General features: G+C 40.2%; 1 protein-coding gene across 2 annotated transcripts in view; it reads right to left on the bottom strand.

Annotated features, from left to right (window-relative positions):
- dock1 (dedicator of cytokinesis 1) overlaps nucleotides 1-26,458 on the bottom strand; it is a 203,976-nt gene that overhangs the window by 175,395 nt on the left and 2,123 nt on the right. For both annotated transcript variants that reach the window (XM_086303948.1, XM_086303949.1), the window contains exons 2-5: nucleotides 3,151-3,234; nucleotides 2,792-2,832; nucleotides 2,600-2,655; nucleotides 1,707-1,803 (exon numbers count right to left, since the gene is read on the bottom strand). In XM_086303948.1, coding sequence (XP_086160074.1) covers nucleotides 1,707-1,803; nucleotides 2,600-2,655; nucleotides 2,792-2,832; nucleotides 3,151-3,234 — 278 coding nt within the window. The remainder of the gene's footprint in view (nucleotides 1-1,706; nucleotides 1,804-2,599; nucleotides 2,656-2,791; nucleotides 2,833-3,150; nucleotides 3,235-26,458) is intronic.

Genomic DNA, 26,458 nt, shown 5'->3' with positions numbered 1-26,458 from the left:
AGAGCACCGATGCCACAGACGCCGCACAGCTGCTATTTTTTTGCGGGGAGTGGACGAGAGCACGAGCGCTTTAGGTGAGTAAAAACATATATTCCACAGTACCCGTGTGTTAATGTGCAGGTACACATGCTTCAAATATCAATAATGCGCATCAATTCTGTCACTACCGTGCTTTTGCGCACAACTTTCTTATATGCGCTTTTCTTGTTAACACACAGAGTACACACCGCTGTGCACAGCGCACGCACATGTAGTCAGCTGATCTCATCTGATGCAGATTTGCTCCTTGATCAAGTGACATTTGTCCGGATTTTTGGCACGAGTGGCATACGATCAGCACCGCAGCTGGATGGCCCGATTTACATACAGCTGATACTCACCAGAATAATTTACTAAAATATATGCACTCCTGTTATTAAGTCCAGTTCAGTCTGTTAATGTTGATAACGGTTTCAAACGAACGTTAATAGGTGTGTTGCTAAGCCTAATAACTTAAATAACAAACTTGAAATGTACTCGTCCCATTTTCCCCTTTGTTGTTTTTTCTCTGTGCTGTAAATCTTCTGTCTAAGAAGAAATCTGAGGCTGCTGTTCTGAGAATGAGCTACCAAAGCTTTTTCTGAATAAATCAATAAAGATCCATTTATGGAAAGCTGTGATGAAGGCAGTTTCGTCTTTAATTATATTCAACAATATAACATATTTGACCACTTTTAAGTGATTTTTCTAACTTTAATACACTAAAGTTAAGGTTATATACCTAATTTCTAGTAAGTGGCCCAGCCCCTCCTATATTTTTATGTATGTGGCCCTCAGTGAAAAAAGTTTGGACACCCCTGTTGTAAAACAACACCGATTTTATAGAAGTCTGTGGAAGGATAGCCCTGCCCTGTCTATCGCCCTAGTAAACAGTTTCAAGATTAGTTTATGGACTGAATCGGTTTAGATTCATGTTGAATATACAACATCACTTCACCCTATAAGTTATAGCCCTCACTCGTGCCTAGGAACACGATAACATTTAATGTTTCACCATGTGATAAGTTTCTAGCATCTGAGCACTCAGCATCCCTCAATTTTTCAGTTAAATGCACACTTCAGTCGTCATGTCCAGTTTTAAAACAGCAAGATAACAAGAAACTGCTGAATGTTCCCCTGGCAACCACACAAAGTTCTTGTGACCTACGGCGACTGCTAAATGACGAAATTCTAAGTGCAATTTGCTAGGGGGTTGGTGTTGGGGAAATACACTTTTTTTTCTTAGTAGGGGTCACCTACTGGCCTCTAGGTCTGTGTGGCTGGGGATTTATTGGTACCAAGCAAACTGCTGTGTTTATGGCTTCATAACAGGGCTTTGCTAACCAATAGGTGACGGCACAGTGGCTCCATTTTTCTTTTATAGTCTTATACTTTTATGTTTTTCTCTTACCCATTTTCTTTTATTTCTATAGATACAAGTGAGTCCAGGTAAGCTGGTTACAAGCAAAAATCTGTTAAAGCCACTGAGTCAGCATAAAATAATAGATTTTTTGTATTTTACAGGAAATCCTCCAAATAGTATTTACCAATAAACATGAAAATATGACAAAAAACAATTGGTGAAATAGAAATAAACACAAAAAAGGGCAAATAAACCATAAAATAATGCACATTATCATTTTATTAATGTGTGTGTGTTTCCACTGGAGGAGCAAAGGTTGGCTTACCACATATAAGTCCCTCCATATTGTAGCCCACTCCCGCAGTGTCGTGGTAACCTCTTGAACCAAGGGCAGCTCAGTGGGAATGACTGTCTCCTTTTGCCTGCAGTGACAAAGAATGATTTTATTTTATTTATTTATTTTTTTTTACAGTGATTGTGTCCCGTCTGCCCTTTCCTCTCCACATTAAGGCCAGGATTATACTCCCTTACACACAAAGAGAGCTGCAGATAGCATGGACAAGTAGGTATTCTTGTTATATTACTCCATTCTGCTCGGAGTTCTCTTGGAAGTTCTCTCTCTCAGTTAGCTGTATTGTAGCAGCTGTAACAGGTGGATAAATCCACACAGTCACGTCATCACTTGGACCCAAGTAGACCATTAAATAGTCAAGGACGCACAAAGTATAACATAGGTATAAGATTCATAAACGGACAAGTTGTGTGAGAAGAAGAGAGATTTCAGCGTCGAGCGTAATCATCACATATATGTTCCTTATACTATATCAGTAAAATCCAACTATTAAAAACATATCAGCGCCTAAAGATTCTCAATTTAATTCAAAGATTCTGAAGTTTGGGTTTCATCTTTGTGTTGTGCTGGTGAAATCAAAGAAGACAGACCAAAACAAAAACAGCTTCGCAAGTTGCGCCAAAGCGAACACACATGTCACATCACATCAAGCGCAGACCTTTCCACTGAAACAACCTCCGAGGGTGTCTACAAACAACTTGCACTTTATCTAGTCCCTAATTTTCTCAGCAGATCTATCAACTAAAAAACTTGTTATATACTTGCTTCCTGTTTGATCTCTGGTGCCATCTTTAACACTGTTTGTTGCTCCTGATAAATATAATATAATAAAGAAGCATTCAGAAATTTGACTTAGCAGTACTGACCCGCTGCCCTCGACCGTGGCCTCTTTCAGGTGTATGTAGCAAGCGGGAAATATGCCCTGGAAGAGAAAGAGATCGAAAAGAGACGTAAGTGTAAAAGCCGAAAGAGCATTTGAAGAACTGAAAAACTGAAGTTGTAAAGTTCAAATGTGTAAGTAGCAAATTTAAGTGTTTAAAATGTAGTTTTTTGCTCACCTTTTTGGATTTTCTCCTCAGCCTATAGCCTCTGTACCAGTCTAATAAGGAGAACGGTTACAAACCATGTTACACAAGGAGAAAAAAACCCTCCTAAAACAAATCACAGTTTGCTCCACTAAACATTCTTTTGTTTAAATAAAGGATGACACTAAAGAAGGAAATAACAGTTCTTCCACGATGCAAAACATCAGACCAACTCATGGGTCTGGGATTACTATCGCCTGCCTTTACAGCAACTAAATATCATTATCACACAATTGATTCTTAGAAATGTACAAAAACTTGACAGAAAAGCCGATGTCCAATGTTGTCGTGTCAGCTCCGATTAAACGTGGCATCAGTAAGCCTGTTCTCACCTTCATATGTCTCAAGTATGTGCACTGTGTCTCCGATCTGCAGTGACAGCTCCTCCTCTCCCCGGGCATCGTAGTTATAGATTGCTAGAGAAGGACGAGAGAAGACAATATAAGAGGAGGAGATATTACAGCAGGAGGAAAAAGGCAATAAAGTGTTTGGCTCCCTTGTGGCGCTAATTGTGTGCCACTGCAATGTGTAGTAGAGGCATCACACATATACTGGATGTCCACCCACACAGTCTAACACAGTGATGCTTGGGCCTGGCACCTTCAACGCTGTAATATCAACACATTTTTTTCCCACCTACTGAAAACAAACCAATAAATATGGATAATGCCAAAACAAAAATGATGACAGTAACTTTATGGTGTTCCTGATATATATATTTGTTTTAAACTGCTCTCAAACAACAAGAAGATGATTTATATGTTAAGAAAAATATACAGTGCTCTCAGAATTGTCTGAAAAATGACAAACATAACCTGTCAAATCATATGAATTTATAACAGAAAAAGTTGTGTTGGGTTCTACCGGTTATTATTCAGTTATGTGTAATGATTAATAAAGTAACCACCAAAGTTTGAAATGATTTGTATGATGCAACTTTAAAGAAAAAGAATGTTAAAAGACCAAGAGAACGAATGTGGACATTTTAACACGCAGATCAAAAAGCAAATCACAGATCCTTTGAAATTTCCAACAAATCTATTGAAGTCTCCAATGCTTCCAAGAAAACAGAAAACATATGTTGTAGGGCAACAAAATAACATCAGCTTGGCAAAAGTAAATCTTCCTATCTAATGTCTATTTTATACCCAATTAGGACATTAAAGGACTCGTTTCTTGAAGTCAACCAATAGAGCGCAGGCTATTAACTCTAAAGCCACTGAATCCAGTGCCAACACACACACACACACACACACACACACACACACACACACACACACACACACACAGAGCTCCATCAACATGTCAAGGTCAAATTATAAAGACAATAAAATCCTGACTGTTGACACTTGTTCTCTCATTCAGTGAGCAGTAAACAATATGTCAAACACTGTCAAACAGCCAAGCCCAGCACCTGTCTGTCTAAGAGTGCACAATTGCCCCCCACCCCCCCACACACAGACACACACACACTGCATAAAAAGTAAACTGACAGGGGCTGTGGAGACACATGTTTGTGTGCATCTATAGGCACGTGTGCATGTCCTGCTGAGAGCAGGCACACCGAGGTGCTTCAACAAAGGTTTCCAGAGGTGAGTGACTGCTTAATTAAAATAGACCCTCACTGCAGGCACTGGAGCCTTCCCAGCATGCCGATGGTGAAGCAAGTGAATCAACCATTTCCTTTCTCAATTACCTGCCATCTGAAGAGTTCACTGTACTTCATTAAACTATCACACAGCATTTTAGCTCTTTTTATGTTGAAAAACAGTCAGTTAGCAATTTAAATACTTCTGGAAAGTCCAGGTCATTTTCAGATAATTTGCAATTAATGATAACTGTGATATTATTGGGATTTTTAATTCTGTATAAGGTAAAAGCATTAAAGAACACAATTAGTGATTTATGCCAGATCATAGTTACAAAGCAGCTTTGATTATGCAAAGTTCAAATTAGCAGTATGTGTGTCAGCTAGAATATAAGTCGGAACATTTTATAACAATCCCCTTGGTCCTGTCCTATTCTGTCACATGTTTTCCCTACCTGCTGGATCTATGACACCTTTCAAAGCTGGATCTCCACCTGCTTTGGAAGGCACTCTAACCCCACTGTCTTGGACCGAAGCTGGCTGGAGATGCGTATCCGCTTTATTGCCACTCAAACCAGCTTCTCACTTAATTGTCAGGATGTGATATTCGTTACTGAGGCTGGTGATTATATTGTTCAGCTATTCATTTGTCACAAAGCACATGGCAAATAAAATATCTGCAGAGAAGCAACGAATACTCTAAACGTGTGAAAAGCACTGAGGTAATGTGGCAGAGAAAATGACAAATTCAGACGTTCAGCATGTGCACGCAGCCTTAATCGTTACAGTGCATGCAGTAAAGAACCTCACTGCATCTAGAGGGCATAAAAACGCATGTGTACCCATTTGATTCAGGCCTGTGTGTATTTGCATGTACGCGTGCATATCCACGGTGCATTTTGCGCATCCCAGAACAATCCAACGAGTCCACTGAATCTACCAGAACATGACCCATGGGCTGACAATGGAGCAACAAAGGCCCTAGGAAATGAATTCAATGGTACCACACTGAGATACAAAAGGCACCAAGAGGCCTAGAAAGCAACAAAACATCAAAAAGGGAGGTGGGATTAATCTGTGTCGAGGCATCACAGAGTAGCCCAGTCACTCCGCATGCACTGCGCGCTCAATTAAACTATCATTAAGAGTAGCTGGAAACGTCTGTAAAGCCATCAACTGCATATGTATGTTTGTTTAAAACTAGGCGAGAGGGCCAGCTGATTCAGCACGAGCAGCAGGTGATCCGAGGGAGAAACAAGACACGAACCGCTCCAATAAAAAGATAAAGCATGACATTTTATCAGTAAATGAGAACTCTATAATCAGTGCCAATGAGACAAGTTTAATAGAGTTTAGAGAGTTGGCAAAATCGTCACTGGGCAAGAGGTACAATTGTAAAATGAACACAAACAACACCCTGGGAAGATGCTGACTGAGTGACGACCATCAAACTCTGACATGAGAGAAGATGGTGCAATTGAGCAGAGAAACTAAAATGCTTCTTGTCACGTGAGGATTGAGGATTGGGGGGGGGGGGGGGGGGGGGGGGGGGGGGCTAAATGACAGCTCTGATTACTCATAAACCTGTATTTGCATACTCGAGTAATCTGATGTCAATTAGGAAGCAGTGAGGAAGAGAAAATCCATCAGAGGAAGAAGACGAAGAGGATGGGGAAGTGGACCGTATTCTCCCTAGAGTGTGGCATGCAAATGATTTTCTGGGAACGGGATAAACAGTAGCATCATTTGGACGGGGCTCATTACCATACATAACGTTGTGCATAAGGCTGTGCAAACTCGGAGAACGTTATCATCATAGGAAACAAGTGAGGAATCAGATTACAGAACTCTCCACTTAGCCAGCAGTCTACGCCCTCTACACAATTATAAGCAGCATCGTCTAAAATTTGGACTGATTGTAATTCTACACTTTGGACTCACTAATAACTGGCACTAATCCACGTGAAGCACAACATACCATTACACTCAAACGATAACACAGTATGCTGAGGAAGGAGGGGTTTGAAAGGAGAGGGGAAAGGAAGTGCACGGAAAAGTGGGAAGAGACTGAGCCTCTTGATGTTTTGAGTAAAATTCCCATGGGCTGTAAGCCCACAGAGAGAGACAGCCAGGAAGTCCCAGACAACAGAGAAAGACAAGTGTGGAGCATAAGGCAGCTCTCAGCACTGGAAGGGCTTGGATTATACAGCACTGGAGTCAATGTGCAACTTCAGAATAAAAAGGCCCCCAGGAAATTATCCAATTTTTGTAACATAATTAGGGTTAAACTGCCATTAGTTTGTGTAAAGTAAAAGAAAATGAAAACTACAATAGTAGTTTTTCATACTTAAACACAACCAAACAGGAAACAGTAAGTGCAAAAGGAAATAAATCACAGCCTTCAGGTTCCATTGTAGTAAGTTTCAGCTTCATAACATCCAGATTCGATAAACCAAATACTAAACAACTAGCAGACTTTAGTTATCATGTTACTCTCTCTCAACAATCAACTGTTAACTTCAAGGCAAGTCCCTTCCTGTGCCTTTTTGAGCATGAGAAGCCAAATAATTAGCAAAGAATGTGAAGCAAATCGTTCCAGCGAGTCGTTTTGAGTGGCAACAATGACAAACTAGGCAGGGCTCCATACTTCATTGTTTGAAACCCACTGGAACCTACTAGTGGTTGTACTTCCTTACTTTGAAAGTTTGTGTTCTCTGACAAAAGAATGCGACCTCTGTCATGTTCAAAGTGGACCTATTATTGACATTTCTAGCTCTGTATTTTTTTATTTTTGAACTTTGCTTGAGTAGCTTTACGCAATTGACAGTTAAAATAATAAGTTCATGATTGATTTCATACTGGGCCAGGGCACAGCGCCACAGTTCATCTACTGTCTGAAAGAGGACACTGTAGCTCTCTTTATGGCGCCACACCTTTAAGTCATCTTCCTTTTGACTGTGTACCTCTCACTAACAGAAGGTGTTAGTGCTGCTACTGTCCAGTGACAGGGATAACAGTGGCACCTTTGCATTCACACATACATCAACAATTTAGAAACAGCAAAAACCTAACGTGTTCATCTCTCGAATGCGGGAAGCTGCCAGAACACCTGGAGAAACCTAACCCAGGCCCAGAATGGCAGGCACAAATCTCTTTACGTTTACAGCGATCACCCCAGCACCAGTGATAACATCTATCTATTAAAAAGACTTTCTATAAATACATTCAACTTGTAGAACCTGTCAGTAACTGGGAGCATGACCACTAACACTATACTGTTTTTTTTGGTTTTGTTTTTTTAAATATGAACTGAAAAGGGTTGCGCTAATTGCGCAAAATTTCAAATGTCAATACAAATAAAAAATGTGGACTGTGAGAAAACAATAATATACACTGAAATTGAGCATGACAATCGGGATGAATAAAGAGCACTTTAATAAGCACACAGTGGGCTAAGAATAACCTTTTCCAGGCAGCAGGACTGAATAGAGGATGATTATTATACTCCTGCCGCACTACAGGTCTCCAAGGCAAGACGGAGGAGTCAGCAGAGAGGGGTTTTACATGCACGCAAACACACACAGTCTCTGAAGGATATATATATATATATATATATGACCATTCCAGACTAACTGAAGTGGTCTGAATGTAAAATGACACAGCTCTTACTAGCTAAAAGCATCAGACTACATTATACATCTGACCTTATAAAGCTGATGCAACTCAAGTTTCTGTGAAGCATCACCTCAGTGCACACAATGAGACATACCAGACCTCAAATAATAATATTCAGCATCAAACGCAGCCAAATTTAAAAAGAAAATAGTCGTTCATTTGCATAAACATCAACATGTCTTATTGGTGGTGTAATAGTAATAGTTTAAAGCAAGATTTCAAATACTAGAAACTAGAAACTGGTTCAGTGTCCAACATCTTGCATACAAATTGTTTCTGTGAACACATCTTCAGAACACGGGGTGTCCTGGAGGACATGGCAGGAGCCGAAAACAAGCATGCCTTCAAATCAAGCTTGTGTAGTCATTAGTATGGGCGAGTATGATCCGAGCGAGGTGCTGTTGCAGGTGTTTGCTGTGTTTTCCCGACGAGCCCAGTTGGTGGTGAGATGCAGTCGGCTGGAGCGAGCACTGCTGCAGCAGAGATCACAGGTATTCTTCGGGGACCTGCCATGTGCTATTAAGGTAACGGGGAGAGCACCAGTCTGGGGGAAGGGGCCGAGGACCAGGCCTTTGTACTGCATTTCTGGAACACCTGTGGACTTCTGCGACAGCTCCTCTGTCTGATTTCACCAAGGCTGACAATAATACACACTAAAGGAAGCGGTTGTTCTAAGTAGTGACTTAGAGCATACAAATGAGTCTCAATCTAGTACCAAATGTGCAAATAACTCTAAATAACAAAAGTAAAAATGGCTCAAAGGCAGTTTTCGTGTGAACAGAATAGCATTTAAGTTTTCATTACATTTTAGCCAGAAGAATTTATTATTTATACGCTCGAGCATTTCCATTTCCATCTTCACAGCACGTTGCCTTGACTGTTTTGTTTTTTGAAACCTGCTTCATTTACATCTGTTTACTAGTTTCCCAATCTTTGACTTTTCTTGGCAAGTTACTGCCACTTTTAAAATTAGAGAAAAATGAAAAGTCAGTGGGAGGAATTTGAACCGTGTTTACATGTACATACTTGTATACACATGGTGCAAAAACAAAGCCTCCTTCTAGCATTCCTAAATTCACTTCAAGAATAACACAAAAATTCTGAATGTATTTATCTCTCATAAATGTCTACGCTCAATATCTTCAGTTGATGGGTGTATGAGTGTTTTGTCCACAACTTGTAAAAACAGTAGGAAAGGGGTTGCTCTGGCAAACTGAAGATTAAAGTGCTAACTGTAAACTTCAAGGCCCCCCCATTTCAGATCTAGCCTTCAGCCTTTGTTGCCTGGACTTACCAATCTATTCCTTCCTCTAATTTCCTCCCTATTGAGTGCATTAAAGGGAATCAAAAAAGGCCAAAAGCAAACATATATGCGACAAAATACACTGATGTTATGAAATAACAGGAAATCAAAAAGTTATTTTTAAAAAATCTGCTTCGTCTGACCGCCTTTCCAATACACAAAGATATCTATCTTGAGTAGTATAATAATAGTGAACAAACAAAAAAAACCAAAACAAAACAGGAAGTCCTAATTTGAGAGGCCACTTCTATTGGTCAACATCCTTCACTCAAATTTAGTCTCAACCAAGTCTGTGTATAAATAAATGCACATTAAGTCAAAAGGGGAATATTAACAGTATAGTCATAATGCTGAGAGCGCTCATGTATATGTTGTTTCTTTATACAAGTGTCACCTTTGCAGTAATTTAAAGCCATGCTAGTTTCTCTCCACAGCTGTTATGCTGTGCGTGAGGAAGAAGGGCTCAATCTATTGTGCACATGCAGTACAGCAGCAGAGAAACATTTCTGAGTCTGGTAGAAGTGCAGCTAGTTTGAAACTGGCAACCCTCTGGAAACCTTGTGCAGATATGACTTATAACAATTAACTAAAGCCTTATCATATAAGGGAGTCTAATAATATTTCAAGCACTAGACAATTAGAGGAATTTTCATTGAAGTGAAATAGAAACCTTTAAGTATGCTATTAAAATATACTGTAATATAGTGGGATTTGGCTGAGGTAGTGAAATGCATTCGGTCTCTCAGTGGCATACACTGAGAAAGAAGACAATCAACTATATTTTTTTATTTATATTTATATTTATATATTTTATAACAATCAAATGACAGAGAGAGAAGCTTTGTCAGTGACATACAAAGCAGGGAAAACAGGATAATTAATTTCAAGTCCCTCACTAATAGGGTTTAATAAGAGGTTTAGGCATTTAGACAGAAGCCTGATGATTCTAATTTAGGGGCAAATTCAGACAGTGATCTTAGGATTGTGAAATACCAACAAAATCACCCTGTTTTCTTTGAGCCCAATTATATACAGCAGTCATTAGGCTTCATCAGCAGTTCGAAACATAAGATAACACTGTTGTAACTAACCTGAAATGAATACAACAGCAGTTAAGCTGGGAAACAGGAAAGGCCCGGGTCTTTCTCTCCGTGCTAGAGCCACATTTTTACTCCCTCTGGAAATCAACAGGAAATGCCACTTGAGATATTACTGTATCACAATAGATAGGGCCCTTCCAGTAGGCAAGAAGGAAATACTGATACTGTTTCTGACTACAGGAAGATTAACAATGCCGTGTTAAAAAGGGGGTAGCAGGAGAAACAGAACACGGTAAAAAATTGCGACGATGTACAACTGGGGAAGTGGACGGGTGTGTGGCATGAAGAGTGAAGTAAGGTGAAGGGAAGAACAATCTGAGAAAAGCACTTGTGCCAGTTTTGGATGCCAAGAGCTATAATACCTTTTGGCAGCGCTTACAACCATGTGCCCAGCTCCAACATAGGCCTTGGGGTGCAATCTAACGCAGGCTGATAACTCAGCATCCACTGCCTCTGTAGAGCCAAGTTATTCCTTTAATTGAAAATCATCTTCCCAATACAACAGGGAAAGAGCACAGCACAGCTCATTACAGGGCGCTGAGTAAAGCCTTGCACAGGGCTTCTCAACAGAGTGGTCTTTGCAACACCTCTGCAAAGCAAACCCTCCTGCCCTTTGCACATATGCCTCAGGAGCCTTTAAACGAATAATCAATGGAAGCACTTACAGGTTGTTTTTACAGCTTATCAAGGACAGTAACATCAAAAATCACTTGTTAAACAACTGTAAGAGATCACAGGATAGCAGTTATTCCATCCACTTAGCCACACTAAAGCAAAGACAGATGAAGTAAACTGGCACAATCCACAAAGTTGTTTTGTTTTTTGCACAACAAGCTATAGCTAATTGTTTCCTGCCCTGTGTTACATCTCTTGTGAAATGTATCCTGATGATGTATAATTACCTTCAAAGATTTGGAAAACGCTCTAACTGAATCATCAAGTTTATTTTCAAACCTCTTTGGCAGCAAAAAATGTGACTTCACCTCACTGACAAGCAAATGAAACAGTGCGTCACCAGATACTAGCCACTGCATCTGGGCCCGCAAACAGAGCACAAATATGCGTGACACGCAACAGGAAATGCCTACAACCTGTTCTTCACACTGTTATTTATAATCACCGGCATGAGGCTGTGCTCTGCTAAAACAGAAGTCAGAGCTCACATCAGCATAAAATCAATACAATGGGATTTCCAATAGATAATCAGAAAATCAGAACACACTAAACAACTGCTATTAACTCCTAACATCAAAACATCAACTACTCGTACAAAAAGCATTCCTGCAGAGGAGGAATATTCAAGAGGTGACTGGTGAATGAGCAGAAACTGCAGTCCTACATTCAGCTGTAGAAAGTAGAAATGCTGTACTTTAGTTCATGCGCGCTTCCGAAAATTCTATCTGCCAAATTGCTGGAAAAGATGAGCGCAATTAACTTCCAGCATAATCCACAGAACCACCAGCTCCACCCAAGGATCGGGTTTAGTCACCCAGCAGACCACTCTGCTCTGTGGTTGCAATACTTTCTAAATGAGCAGACACAGTGTACAAGTTTATTAATATTATTATTAAACAACCAGTGCTGAACAAAGTAAACCTACTTTCCAAATTCGAAAGTGTTGACTAAAATGCTCCAGATTATTTGTAAAGCTATTTGATGTACTGTATATGTGGATACGCTATAACAGGACGTCTAAAGCTTTGTTTTAAAAAAGATCATCATTAATTATGAAATTATGAACAGCTATGCTACTACGTTATTTAAATTATAAAAAGGGAGCAATTGAAGCAAAATCCGAACACAAATTCTTGTACTATGCATTGCGTATTTAAAATAGTTTGTTCTGTTGCCACATTTTCAAAACCCTGTTTTATCCACTTTCACTATCTCACTAGTTACATGGATGTTCAAAGGTGATGGCTTCACAAATGACTAAGCATGGTTGGTTTCATGAGTAGGGGAGGTATTTATAACATCACTCCAAAAAGCTTGCAGAAGCGTGGCTGTTATTTTTTTGGTCCACACACTGTATAAAGTAGAGATAAAATACAACATTTTGAGTGTTCACACATTTTACAATTACTCAGTGTGATGGATTTGACACTCGAGTTGTCGTTTTTGTCACTAAAACTTAACACTTAAAATCCTGTTGTCCTTCTGTGTGACTGACGACAGGTTCTGATTGCGCTTAGAATAAGAAGAATCACATCAATTATAGTGTATTTCTGTATTTCTGAAAAAGTCAGTAGCCTGAATATCCGAGTTCCCAGCCAGAGGTTTTCTGTGGAACACTACCTCCAGTTGGATTTCCCAATCAGATAGTTGAAGCTGCCCAAAGTATCCCAAGTTGACTGAACGTAAAGAGCAGTAAAACTGCAAAAACTTTTACTCTGTCCTGCCGCTGTTGTACATTTGTGAGTCGTAAAATAAGCCGCTGAGAAAGCGCTGACCAAGCTATGTATTAAAGTGCTGCAGCAGTGTTTTTAAGCACCAAAAAAGAAGCACTGCTCTGTTCTGCTAGGGATACCTGAATGGCTCTACCTTGCTAAGAACCATTCTCCAAATTTACTTCCAGAACATTCCAACTCGCAGGTGATGCCACTCCCAGGTGTCTGGAACGTGGCGTTAGCTCCAGAAGAAAAACTTCTCCAGATCCACCTTGGTTGCTTCCACCCCCCCGCTGCCTCGTCAGCCAGACAGGAGGAGCATCTGCAGCTATAGTGAAGCACTCGGCCTATTCAACACTGAAACCTTTTCACAATTAGCAAGAGGCAGAGAAGAAACGCTAGCCCCACTAGTGAGAGCAGCAGTGGCTCCTATTATCCTTACAGCATGAACAATGCGCTATTTGTATAATCCAGCTCCGAAAAACAAGACTCTGCAAAAGGGTTATTAACGGAAATGTTATCAATGAGAGTTTCGATGATAGCTCAGACAGTGTGGGGGCATTACATAACAGCAGCTTTTTGGATGGCTGCTGAGGAAATAAACTGGTTGGTTGTTCTTTGCTACAAAATGGCACTATTAAGCTTTCATAAAGAAAATGAAAAGAAGCCCAATGACGCACTTTCTTTGGTCAGATGAGATAAAGATAGAATTTTTCTGATCAGATGGAGTTGGTTTGAACCTAGCGTGGGCTGCCACAGCCGATGAATGGTCCTAACAAAGCACAGAGGTAGAAATGTGATGATACTGGGCTGGCTGAGTGCAAAAGGTAAGAGCACTATGGATGTTGGATAAATATACTAGCTGACATAATAATGCCCAGTCTCCGGGAGCCTGACAGAAGAGGAATATTCCAGCAAAGCACAGTCCTAAAACCAGACAACTCCCTTAGTTCAGTAAAGGACAGCTGAAGAAAAAAAAAAAAAAAAAAACTGTCTTTGAAGAATGACAGAACTCCTCTCTAACTTGTATAACACTGGTATCCACCATGCAGCAGAGGTGGATGCAGTCTATCATCAAAAAATAAAGGTAAACATATAAAAAATAGACAATATAAAAGATCTGAAACTCTGTGATGAAAGGTTTATTCGGTTTTGCTGCACGTGGCTCAACACGCTCGCACGTCAAAAGCTGGCTGAAAAGTGGCCATGAACAAGAACAGGGAGACGTAGGAATAAAGAAAGATAAAACCACACGAAAAGTACAGACAGTGGCTGCGCTGGATACTTTCATTGTTTTTAACTCTCATCTGACTTCAGCACTTTGTGTGTTAAACTTTGTTCATCTTCAAAGTGCTGCAGTTGGCTGAGGAACCAAGCAAGAGAAGCCCATTGACCCGTTTCTTGCTCCAGTCTGCAAAGCTCTGTATAGACTCTGGACCAACTCGTAACCACGTTCAACTCATAAGACAGCATGAAAAGCTCGGTGCACAATAGACTGCTGCAACTGGTGTTTCCCAAAGTAGACAATGCACGACGATGTCTGTGCAATCAATGTAGTTCTTATCAATTATTGCCAAATCCGTTTTACATCACCATTCATTAAAGTTATTGCCTATCATGTTAAACGAGGTGGTCTTTGTTTTGAGTAAAATCACCTCCCTACACTAATAATCACAGTGGGAATATGTAATAAAACCACAACTATTAGAAAACCATTACAAATAAGGCAGTAAACCTCACTAAGGCTCACCATTAATGTTTTTTGTCACTTTGGTTACGAGCTACTAACATCTGCGTCTAAGGTTTTACTTCAAATACACTCAGCCGCATTTAAAATCTAGCAATTTTATTAGATTAGCGTTTCTTTCAAGCAAACTCGAGAATAAGCAGCACAATTGTTTTGTGAAAACGAGGTTTAATGTCTGGGAATAAAAAGTAGAGGAAAGAACTGGAAGTAAATGCAAGACTGTCAGCTCAGTTTGTGTTGAGTATTCTTAACATCTGACCACTCTAGCCCAGGCTTTATCCTGCCAGAATGTAGAGCTCGCAGTTGAGCCGAGGATGTGCCAGCCTACCAGTGGGTGAGCTGACACTCAATGACCTGTCTGTTTCAGAGGGTCAAGCATGGGCTAAAAGGATCAGCTCCCTGAGAGAACTCACTTGCCTGCATCTCAAAAGACAGTGTTTATCTTAAGCTTCTAAGTTAACCACATACAACATACAAGCTGTTCAAGTCTCATAAGCTAAAGCACATTCTCCACTTAACATATTTATCTTACCTAAATAACTTCCTCAGAGTGAAGTCTTCGAGTGATTACAGTGTATTGGCTTTGAGACTTGTAATCCCAGACGCTGGGATTCATTCATGGTGAAAATCACAATGCTCAGCATCTCCGATGCTATCGTGGTTATAAAAAATGTTAGCATTAATGTCAGCTGCAGTTCATATTAATGTTGCATTTGTCACCTTTAAAACGTCCCGCGGGTGGTTTTGCAGGCTTCTAATGGAGGTGTCAGGCATTGATTGTGGTTGCAAACGGGCTGGGATTTGCAGCAAAAGAGCCTTTCTGTATGGCTGGCATTTGATGAAATGGTCTTTTGTGTGTGTGCATGTGTGCACCCGTGTGTGTGTGTGTCTGGCTAAATACTTGATAAAGCCAGAACCTCGCAGCTCAGATGCTGGCGGGCCCTGGAGGCAGTTTGAGATTTCAGTGAGTGGCAGCTCTACTCTGTGATCAACCTTTAGGGAGTTAGATGAAGTTGTCTCACTGCTGTACCTGACAACTCTGTCTCCTTTTGTTTAAAAAATGAAACAAGACGAATGAATCAAAGTGTCATTTGGCCATCGCATCATTCACCTGAATTTCACAATTTAAAGTCCTTCTCCTGGCACTGATTAAACCCCTAAAGATCTCTCGCTCTTTACCAAAATTACATATTTACAACACAATAAAATCAAATGCTCAAATGTGGATGTCAGCTAAAATAGTACACGTGCTCTATCATACTGCGTTATTACAATTTTTACTCTAAGGTTGTGCTTTACACAATAACAGAGCTCTAACACCCAGAGTAAAGTGAGCTGTCGACCATCTTTGCGGTAGAACAAAGTGATGTGAAATTGATTGTACTGCATTTGCATCCATTTCTGTAAGTATTTGATTAACCAAATGAAGCACTTTGAGGATACAGCTAGACAGACGTATATGTAAGCAGTTCGTATATCCTGAGTCAATGATCAAAAAAGCAGCATAAGAAAGACAGCAATGGTTTTCAGTATTTTAACACTGTTTCACTTTATAAAAAAGATGCTCATTGTATGTTAAGGCTTCTGTCTTGTCCACAGCACAGGCTAAGCTAAAAGTCTAACCCAGTAGCCCACAGACTGGTTGCTCAGCATGTTTTTGCGATGCCACCTGATGACAGTCCCCAGCTAACATGTCCACAATGTTCTGAAAAGCTCCATGTAGGCTCTGAATAGGACCTAGAGTATGCAAAGCCATGCCGGTCCACCTATATGCTAATTATTCTTGATCTTGTTAATGTCAGCCACTCTTGCTGATGGATTATTAAATGTGAATAATCATTAAACAAAGATTCTGTGTAAGACAAGAGTAATAAATAAGGAACACATTTAAAAATAGCACTGAAATAAGTATACATATGTATATTATATATCATATATACTCCAAATACTTCATTTCTGAAAATATTTAAAGTTAATTTAAGTTCGTCAAGAAAAAAAATAAAGGTTTCAATATGTAAAATAAAACGTGAATAATAGGATTGAATGAAAATCAATGAAAAACTGATTAGTCTTAAGAAAATGCCATTTTAAATATTGATATCTATTAAGAAACTCAAACTAAATAGTGGTATTAAAATGACCTGCCAAAGCATTTACAGTCAAAATATTTCCCATTAGCTGGTTACTAAATATCCTTGTGGAAATCCCTGACAATCCTTTGAATTGATTTCTTATACAGTTAATAACTGAGGCAAATAAATGCTTTATACATTATGTTCTATATTAATTTTAGCCAAGTGAATTTAAATGATGTAATAACAAATGTCCACATCAGTAACCTTTGTTTCAAACAGATGTGTTACACACCATTAACCATCTGTCAAGCTAGCCAAAGCAGCACAGCAGGACTCCTTTCAGACAATGCACATGCTGCTTGGCGTGTCCACAATCAATCCTAAGTGTGGTGGAGAACCTGTTTATGTAACCAAGCCGAAGGATGAATCCAGACATGTTCAGCAGCGAGCGTTTGCACGTCTTCGCTGCCTCTGAACGGTTGCCATAAAGTCAAGGCAGAGTGAAACCATAAACCATTTTCAGACATCGAATACTTCACTATTCTGGCTTAATCGGTATGTTAAAGCTTAGGCATAGGTCACTTCTCCTTTAATGATCCTTGTGGCTTTAATTGGGTCATAACCACGAAATACACGGAACAAGTAATCACGCAAAAACATGAACCATGGAAATTTGTTACATGCAATGCATGCCGTCAGAGTTTTACTACCACAGTCACTATATTATGATAGTGACTTAGACAAAAAGAGAGGTTACATCCTATATGCAATTATAGGAAACCATCTATAAACAATGAGATTTAGTAAACTGTAGCTTAAAGAAGAAAACTAGCCTAAAATCTAAAGTTTATCCATTTTCTTAACAGATTATCCATCCTAGGGCTGCGGGAGCATTTCCCAGCTGTTATGGGGCAAGAACCAGGAAAAAATCCTGGACAGGTCACCAATCCAGCACAGGGACATAACCACACACTTCTATACCCACACCTACAGCCAACTGACCATCACCAATTAACCCAACAAGACTGTCTTTTGACAAGCTTGTGAGCTGTATTTTGATGCACTGATACATAATGAACTTCAACAAAGAGCATGAAAGTCCTTTTCAGGCTCATTTAGCCAAAATCCACTTTACAGTCATTAATGAAGCATGTGACTTGTCAGAGACTCTGCCTTCATCTTCACCCTAAAGTAGTATTTTATACACATTTAATTTATACTACAACAGTAGGGCAAAAATCAAATCAAATCAATCAATTTCTATAGCACAAAATAATACAACAAAGTTGACCAAAGTCAAAGGAGCTTGCAAAGAAAAGCGTCTGGACTTCTTTAAGTTGCTTGAAGACGTTTCACCTCTCATCCGAGAAGCTTCTTCAGTTCTAAGGTCAAATGGTGGAGAGTCCCAGATATAAACCTAGTGGGAGTTTCCCCCCACAGAGGGACAAAAGGACCCCCTGATGACCCTCTAATCGCCTGAGCCAAGGTGTGAAACTGGGCGTGGGTCCCAATCAGCCAGAGTTTCGGGTATGTTCATTGTGAAACCTGGCCCCACCTTATCATGCGAATTCCTGAGGTCAGATGGCCCAGGATGTGAGTGGGCGTTAAGGCGTCTGGGAAGGGATCTCAAAACTGGATTATAGATGGCAGAGAGTTGGTGTCGTAAACCCCCGCCTCTGTTCAAAGATGGTCACTCACAGTGGACATAGATGGCTTCTTTCACTCCTCTTTCAAACCATCTGTCCTCTCTGTCCAAAATGTGAACATTGGCATCCTCGAAAGAGTGTCCTTTATCCTTAAGATGCAGATGGACTGCTGAGTCTTGTCCTGTGGAGGTGGCTCTTCTGTGTTGTGCCATGCGCTTGTGAAGTGGCTGTTTGGTCTCTCCAATGTAGAGGTCTGAGCATTCCTCGCTGCACTGTACAGCATACACCACATTGTTAAGTTTGTGTTTTGGCGTTTTGTCTTTTGGGTGAACCAGTTTCTGTCTGAGCGTGTTGCTGGGTCTGAAATACACTGGGATGTCATGCTTGGAGAAAACTCTCCTGAGTTTCTCTGATACACCGGCTACATAGGGGATGACAATGTTGTTGCGTCTGTCCTTCTTATCCTCCCTCGCTGGTGTCTGGTCTTCTTTTCTGTGCCTCTTTGCTGACTTTAAGAACGCCCATTTAGGATAGCCGCACGTTTTGAGTGCTTCCTTTACATGTGTGTGTTCCTTCTTTTTTCCTTCAGGCTTAGAGGGAACATGTTCTGCCCGGTGGTGTAGGGTTCTAATTACTCCAAGTTTGTGTTCCAAAGGGTGATGGGAGTCAAAGAGGAGGTACTGGTCCGTGTGTGTGGGCTTCCGGTAAACTTCGATGTTGAGTTTGCCGTTCTCTTCAATGTGCACAGCACAGTCCAGGAAAGGCAAACAGTTGTCCTTTGTGTCTTCCCTGGTGAACTTGATGTTTTTATCCACAGCGTTGATGTGCGCAGTGAAGGATTCCACTTCTTGTGTCTTGATTTTGACCCAGGTGTCGTCCACATATCTGTACCAGTGGCTGGGTACTCTCCCTTTGAAAGAGCCAAGAGCCTTCCTTTCCACTTCCTCCATGTAAAGGTTGGCTACAATAGGTGACACGGGGGAGCCCATGGCACAGCCATGTTTTTGTCTGTAGAAGCCTTCGTTGTACTTGAAATATGTAGTGGTGAGGCAGAGGTCTAACAGTGTGCAGATCTGATCAGGTGTGAAGTTGGTCCTGTCCTCCAAGGAGCTGTCTTCTTGTAGTCGTTTTCTGACAGTCTCCACGGCCTCCGTGGTGGGTATGCAAGTGAAAAGAGAGACTACATCAAAGGACACCATGGTTTCATCTGGATCCAGGGTAAGTTTCTGGACCTTGTCGGTGAAGTCGGTGGAGTTCTTGATGTGGTGTGGGGTGTTCCCCACGAGAGGCGCGAGGATGGTAGCAAGGTGTTTAGCAATCTTGTAAGTGGCTGAGTTTATGTTACTGACTATGGGTCTGAGTGGGACAGCTTCCTTGTGGATCTTAGGAAGTCCATAGATGCAGGGTATGGCATCCCCTGGGTAAAGGCGGTGATATGTAAGGTGGTCAATAATTTCACAGTTTCACACCTTGGCTCAGGCGATTAGAGGATCATCAGGGGGTCCTTTTGTCTCTCTGTGGGGGGTTACTCCCACTAGGTTTATATCTGGGACTCTCCACCATTTGACCTTAGAACTGAAGAAGCTTCTCGGATGAGAGGTGAAACGTCTTCAAGCAACTTAAAGAAGTCCAGACGCTTTTCTTTGCAAGCTCCTTTGACTACGATGACCTGGATGACTGAGAACCTTCACAGACAAAGTTGACCAAAGTGCTTCACAGTTGGTCAGAGCAATAGCATAAAATGGTAAATGGTAAATGGCCTGTATTTATATAGCGCTTTACTAGTCCCTAAGGGCTAGTAAAGCATAAGACAGAATAAAAAAGAAACAGTTAAAAGGAGGGCAGGAAACAATATGACAATTGTTTGAAACCAAAAAAAACATAAGCTAAATGAAAGATGATCAGTGATTATGCTCTTCCAGCAACTTAATGTCTTTTGCACTCTCCGACATGCATGAAAAGTTATTCAAACTCTTTGACACTTAAATGTTAGTTAGACTTAGTTAATCCTCACATAGACAATCTTGTGAAAAAACTCAAACTAAAATTGGGATTTTTCTTTCGAAACAAATTTTGCTTTTCTTTTGAGACAAAAAAGCGTCTTGTAAATGCTACATTTTTATCTGTTTTAGATTATGGTGATCTGCTGTACATGAATGCTTCCGCCCAGTGTCTTCATAAGATTGACTCAGTTTATCATGCCTCCTTACGGTTTATTACAAACTGTAGGGCCTTGACCCATTGTTGTGATCTGTACGCTCGAGTGGGATGGCCTTCGTTGTCCTCCAGGAGGTTTGCTCACTGGTGCATCTTTATTTATAAGGCCCTGCTTGGACAAATGCCCACCTACATTTGCGATCTGCTCACACGGAGAAGTACTGTTTCTTACAGCCTGCGTTCAAGCGATCTTTTATTGCTCAATGTTCCATTTGCCAGAACTGAACTGGGAAAGAGGGCTTTTACTTATGCTGCCCCTTTCACATGGAACATGATGCAAAAAGACTGGAAGATAGCAGATCTTATTTCATTAAATGCTTTTAAGTCCAGATTGAGAGAGCCAGAGAAAAATGTTTTTAAAATGTAATTGTTATTTATAATATGTATGTAACTTTGTAATTTCAACGTGTTGTCGCCTCTTGGCCAGGACTCCCTTGCAAAAGAGGTTTTTAATCTCAATGGGACTTTTCCTGGTTAAATAAAGGTTAATAATAATAATAAAAATCCAGGATTCTAATCACTTGTGGAGACCGTGAGCATGGAGCCTGTCTGAACGACACGTGTAGTTGCTGTATTACCAGTGGAATGCACTAGTGCCTGTGCAGACAAGACACTACGGAAAAAAGGTGATGTAAATGCACAGGGAAGTCTGTGTGAAGCCTCACTGAAACTCTAACACAGGAGTAACTTTTGAGGAAATGTGACCAGGGCACCCATATATGAAAGGAACGCAATTTTCCTAAGTGTTTACATAGATACAAATACAGATAGGCCATTTAAATGTGATGTTCCACAAATGTAACTTTCCTATCACCAATGGCATTCAAAATTTTCAGCAACCATGGGTGTGTTCATACATTTAGCTAAAGGAAGTTTGTTTTTATCTTACTGAAAACGGACATATCTACCAATGTTTATGAAACACTTTCCGATGACTACAGCTCTAAGCTAGACGTCTTTGCGTCCTTGGATAACAAAGTAACATTTGACAAACAGGTATATGTAACAGGCATCGTGATGATTTGTGAGCATCTGTTTTCTCCAGAGGTTCCAGAACAAGTCAATACAGTTTGAACCACACTGGCAAATGGCAATATGACAGGATGCTGATGATTTCTGACTCATCACATTCATACACTCGTTTCATTTTCACCACAGGAACTCCAAGACTTGCAGGAAAGTTCAAACGTGTTAATCAGTACAAATAGAAGTTGAAAAACGTTTTTAATTTGAAAAAATTCAGATGTGTGTAAATCCAAGGTTAACGTTACCCAACCTCACTTTTTCTCCTCCGCTCAACTGGGCCGTCCCAAAGACAGCAACACTTAAAACAAGACGTCGAAGCGCTCTAGCTTTGTCTCGCTGGTGAGCCAAGATGGAATAGCGTGGAACCACTTAGCTATGCACTGATTGAATAGGCCAGCTGTCATTTGTCTTATCCACCATCTCACAGCAAGCCACTGGGGGCTGTACTATTAGAACTGCCTCACCAGGCAGCATGAGCCATAGTTAATATATAATTCCCTTTCAGAATGAACAATAGCAAAGTCGTACTGACCTCCAAAGAGAAACCAAGAGGATGATGGGCAAAGATTTGGCTATGTAACATCATCTAATTAATACTAAGGAAATATAGAGTCAATGAACAATACACCTTCTTTTTTGGGGGGGGGTGGGAGGGGTCAAAAAGCTTCGCATACTACAAAAAGCCAAATAACAGAAACCTACTGGGAGAAACGCTTTACCTAAACCAGATATGAATCATCAGTGTGATCTAACTGGCAGCCTCAAGCTTTGCAGACATCCAGGTAGAGTTGGCTCGCAGAAAGAGGAAGATGTTCTGTTTACAGATCTGTAGGGCAGCTCAATAAATGCAGTACAGCTGTATTAAATGGGGAGAAAAACTTCAGCAGGATGAAGTCCCAGGTGGAGGCTGTATTCTGCATTCCGCATGCAGACGAAAACAAATAATCCGAAAGCACGATGCACAAACTCATAAAATTGGAATTAATGGTGTTAGCTTAGTATTCAGTCTCCAGGTGACTGCTCGAGAGAGTTAGTTGCACACTCCTCAGAGTCAGCACAAATTAAAAAAAAACTAAAAAAAAACACTTGTTAGCATACAACCCAACACACACACGCAGACACATTGGTCATGCTGCCAAATGGATAGGTGAGACATAAAGAAGGCATCACACTGCCAAATGAACTTCTACGGTTCAATGTATAGATGGTTTACCACAAAGAACTTTCCTCTTTAGAAAAGGTGAGAACGACGTTTCTTAAATGGAATGTAAATGACTGCAACGGCTAAAAACAGGAGGATTTTTTTATATATATTTCACACCAAATAGCCGCAGCGAGGGCTACGCAAGCAGAGTAAAATATGAGAAGTGAATTTTAAAACATATGGTTGCTATTCATGAAGCAACCCAAACTAGCCTTTAATTGAGGCCATATTTGTCCTACTGCTTGCATGACAATTCGTACACAACAACTGCATCTCTATTTTCTGCCACAAGCGTGTTACTTGTCACTAACCTATTCTAAATAAAAGCAATCTAAGGCTGTCAATCTTCCACGAAACAGTTCAGCTATACCAGTCATACCCCCCACCAGAGCTTAAATTTAGAACTCGGCGGCTTATGTGTCCACTTGTCCTTTTCTGTAAGCGTGCAATCTAACCTGCAGGAATCAGCACTTCCTTTTCCACCAAACCTACAGCTGAGTAATTGCAGTTCACATGCATTTGTTTCTGCTTCGTTTTCTGAACTGCTCTTAAGTTAGATTAAGAGTTAATTTACAAAAAGAGAAGCATCAACACGTGGAAAACATTTCTCAGGAAAGCGCATGCTTTCATACACCATTTGCGCTGAATTCTCAAAAGTGATGTGTGAATCCAGTAAATAGTCCTCCATAGTGTTCCCTGGTTAACTTTCTAGAACCGCAACCCTCTGAAGTCTCTCTTAAGGAACAGAAACATCCACGATGAAACAGAATTAATGAGACAACCCTTGAAATTAGCATCAAAAAGTATTTCCGGTTAATTCATCACAGAAATGGGAGACAGCTAAACAACCTTTCCCTAGGGCCATGTTAAATCATTTTCGAGATGCCACCAGAATAACTAGGCTTCAGAACTCCTCATCCCTTTAATTTATGCTGGGCTGGTTGGCATTTGACAAGGAAAGCACTGTGTACTGAAAATTAGCTCAGGGTCAAATGAGATATAAATGTAAGTGATTGACCTTTCTCCTCTTTTAAGTATGAGCATGGGTCAAAACGTAACTCTACTACTTCTTTTTATTTCACTCCATCATAAAAAAAAACAACCCAAAACAAAACACAAAACTAGTCTAATCAGCTGAGTGACGTCTAGGCAAGTTTGCAGCATTCTGCAAATGCCGCTGAAGCTGAAAACATTGTTTAAAGAAGGAAGTTAATCTAATGCCTCGGGGCAATCGTTATCTTTACAAGAAACAGAAAAAGCTATGTACTCTGCTGCCTGTAGTGAGACAGGGGGAATTCTAGAGGCGTTATTAACATAAAGCCAAGGTGCTTACACACAGTACAACCAGGTCCAATCAAAAAGGAGTTTTGCCCCAAATTATGTCCATATACAAGTGGAGAAAAGATTTAAGACTAGAAACACAGTTATACTCTGCAATAGCCTTGAGCCTCTGGTCATTTTTTTTTAGACTTTTCATTTTTAAGTGGTCTTGAGCAACAAGGTTTTTCTTTGGACATTAGCTGCTTTTTAACACACTTTCAGTCCAGTCCTTACATCTGACCATTGTCAGAGGATTTCTTTCTTTCTTTTTTGTCTTTAAACCGCTTAACAGTGACCTGTGAATCATTCAAGCATAAAAAAACCTAATTCAAGGGATGAACCAGTGTTGTGTCTGCACATAACAGACAAAAGAACCAATCTTAAACAGTATCTTTAGGCAATTTGTCAAAAGCAACACATAATTTGCTCCAGTTTTTTTTTCGGTTGAATCTATGAACAATGTTGAAGATAATACATTATGACAGGCAGGTATTCCCCAAGAGCTATTAGTCTACGTTGTGTGGAGTGTCCTTAAAACATCTGAGGAAACTGGACGAGGGGAGAATAAGAAAACACTGGTGGTTTTGTCCTTTTCATAGAATCCGTTTGATTATGAAGGCTATCAGATTTTGATCCACTATAGCTTCATTTTTCATTCTTCAACGTCTTGCTAATGCAGGAAAAGCATGCCTGGATAGAAAAAACACAACATGCACACTGGCAGTGATGGATTGGCCTCCCCAAAGCCAGAATGTCAACATTATTGCAGCATGGGGGTCATCTGTATATGTATATGTATATCATCCCTAGTGTTTCCATGGATGCACTATGTTTGCACTATTGTAAAATGTTATATTTTACAATATGTGAAGTTACGACTTCTGCTTAGCAAGATGCGATTTGCACAGCATTACTGAAGCTTCTGACACCTAATTCTTTCATAGAAAAGTTTTTTTTCGTCACTGTTCTTTGTGATAATGACCTGTAGTGTTGGCATTTATTACCATGAGATCAGAGAATTATGGTAGAATTAAGGTAGAATTATGGTAACTGTAGCAGAGATGAGAGCAGAAACTGCTCTGAACACAGGTTGAAGCACAGCTGAAGATGAGGTTGCTCTGCTGCATGCTGAGATGGATGCAATGGAGTCAAAGAATAAAACTTAAAAGGATAAACTCCTTCACTCTGAGGCCACTAACCTTGCCACAGGAAATTGAGCCACACCTCCCTTTTTTATTTCCAGATGGGTCCATTAGTCAACTGAAGGTCAGGTGACGAGAAATCAAAGTTTTGTTTGGCAGGTTAGTACAATGTGAATACTCAAAAGAAAGAAATCACAGGAACTGAAGGCACTCAGTCATAAACATACATTATGGCTTACAAAGCTGCTCCCTGCTCACTATATTAGTTACATATGTTTAGCAGGAACTCTTAAGTGCACAATCCTTTTAAGAGGACATGTTAGTGCCCTCAAACAGTAACCTGGAACCTCTGCAAGCAAACATTCACCTTATTAACAGAGATCAGCTGTATAATTCGAACCACATAAAGGTGTAGTCTAACTTTATCTTGGTAAATTAACATTTTAAAGACTCACTTTTGAATTTTCTGTAATGTAATGTCTTAACAATGTTACCTATAAAGAGTCCACTTTATCTAAATGATAAAAAGACATCAAAAGTTAGTGTTTGCAGTATATAAATCATTTTCATGTATAGTCATGAAGAACAATTCACCTTTCTACTAATGGTCTTAATATCCCGAGCATTAGATTTGTTGTACAATCATTTTTTCAGTTTTTAAAAACACCTTCACATCCAGTTTGGTGTGGGTGTAGCTGCTGCTGCTGCTGACAGACTCTGGAGGAACAAGCACATTGAAATATGCCACTTCAGATGTGTTCACACTATAAGCCTCAACCCTAACGCAAATCATCTGTTCCCCTTTGTTGACAATAACAATGGACCAATCCTGTAAAGCTACTGATGTAGCATTTTTTTCATCACCAAAGTAACACTTGTTACCAAGAAGACGATAAGAGCGTGCTGCCCAAACAACTGACCAGCTGATCCTGAGACTAGAGCCATACTGCTATAAAATTTAAGAAACCCACACATTATCATTACCCAACACGGATATATTACTAATATATTACTAAGTTTTACATGCAACAAAAACGGCTGGTTTACTAGAAAGCTCCTCTGGTTTTGTTCCAGGTTTGAAGTGCTTCGCTTTCCACGCAGTGAAGCATAACGATGAGCAGAAAGCTATGCAATATGACACCGAAAAACAAAAACAAATGAGAAAAACAAAGATTTATTTTGTTTCTGGTTATTATTGACACAAATCTAA

Source organism: Aulonocara sp. 'chitande type north' Nkhata Bay, linkage group LG8 (genome assembly GCF_057382095.1).
Source record: "Aulonocara sp. 'chitande type north' Nkhata Bay isolate Kocher_YH1m ecotype deep benthic linkage group LG8, A_spYH_male_GT1.1, whole genome shotgun sequence".
NCBI lineage: Eukaryota > Metazoa > Chordata > Actinopteri > Cichliformes > Cichlidae > Aulonocara > Aulonocara sp. 'chitande type north' Nkhata Bay.
The sequence above is the reverse complement of the archived record's forward strand: the minus strand, read 5'-3'. Positions and strand labels throughout refer to the sequence as shown.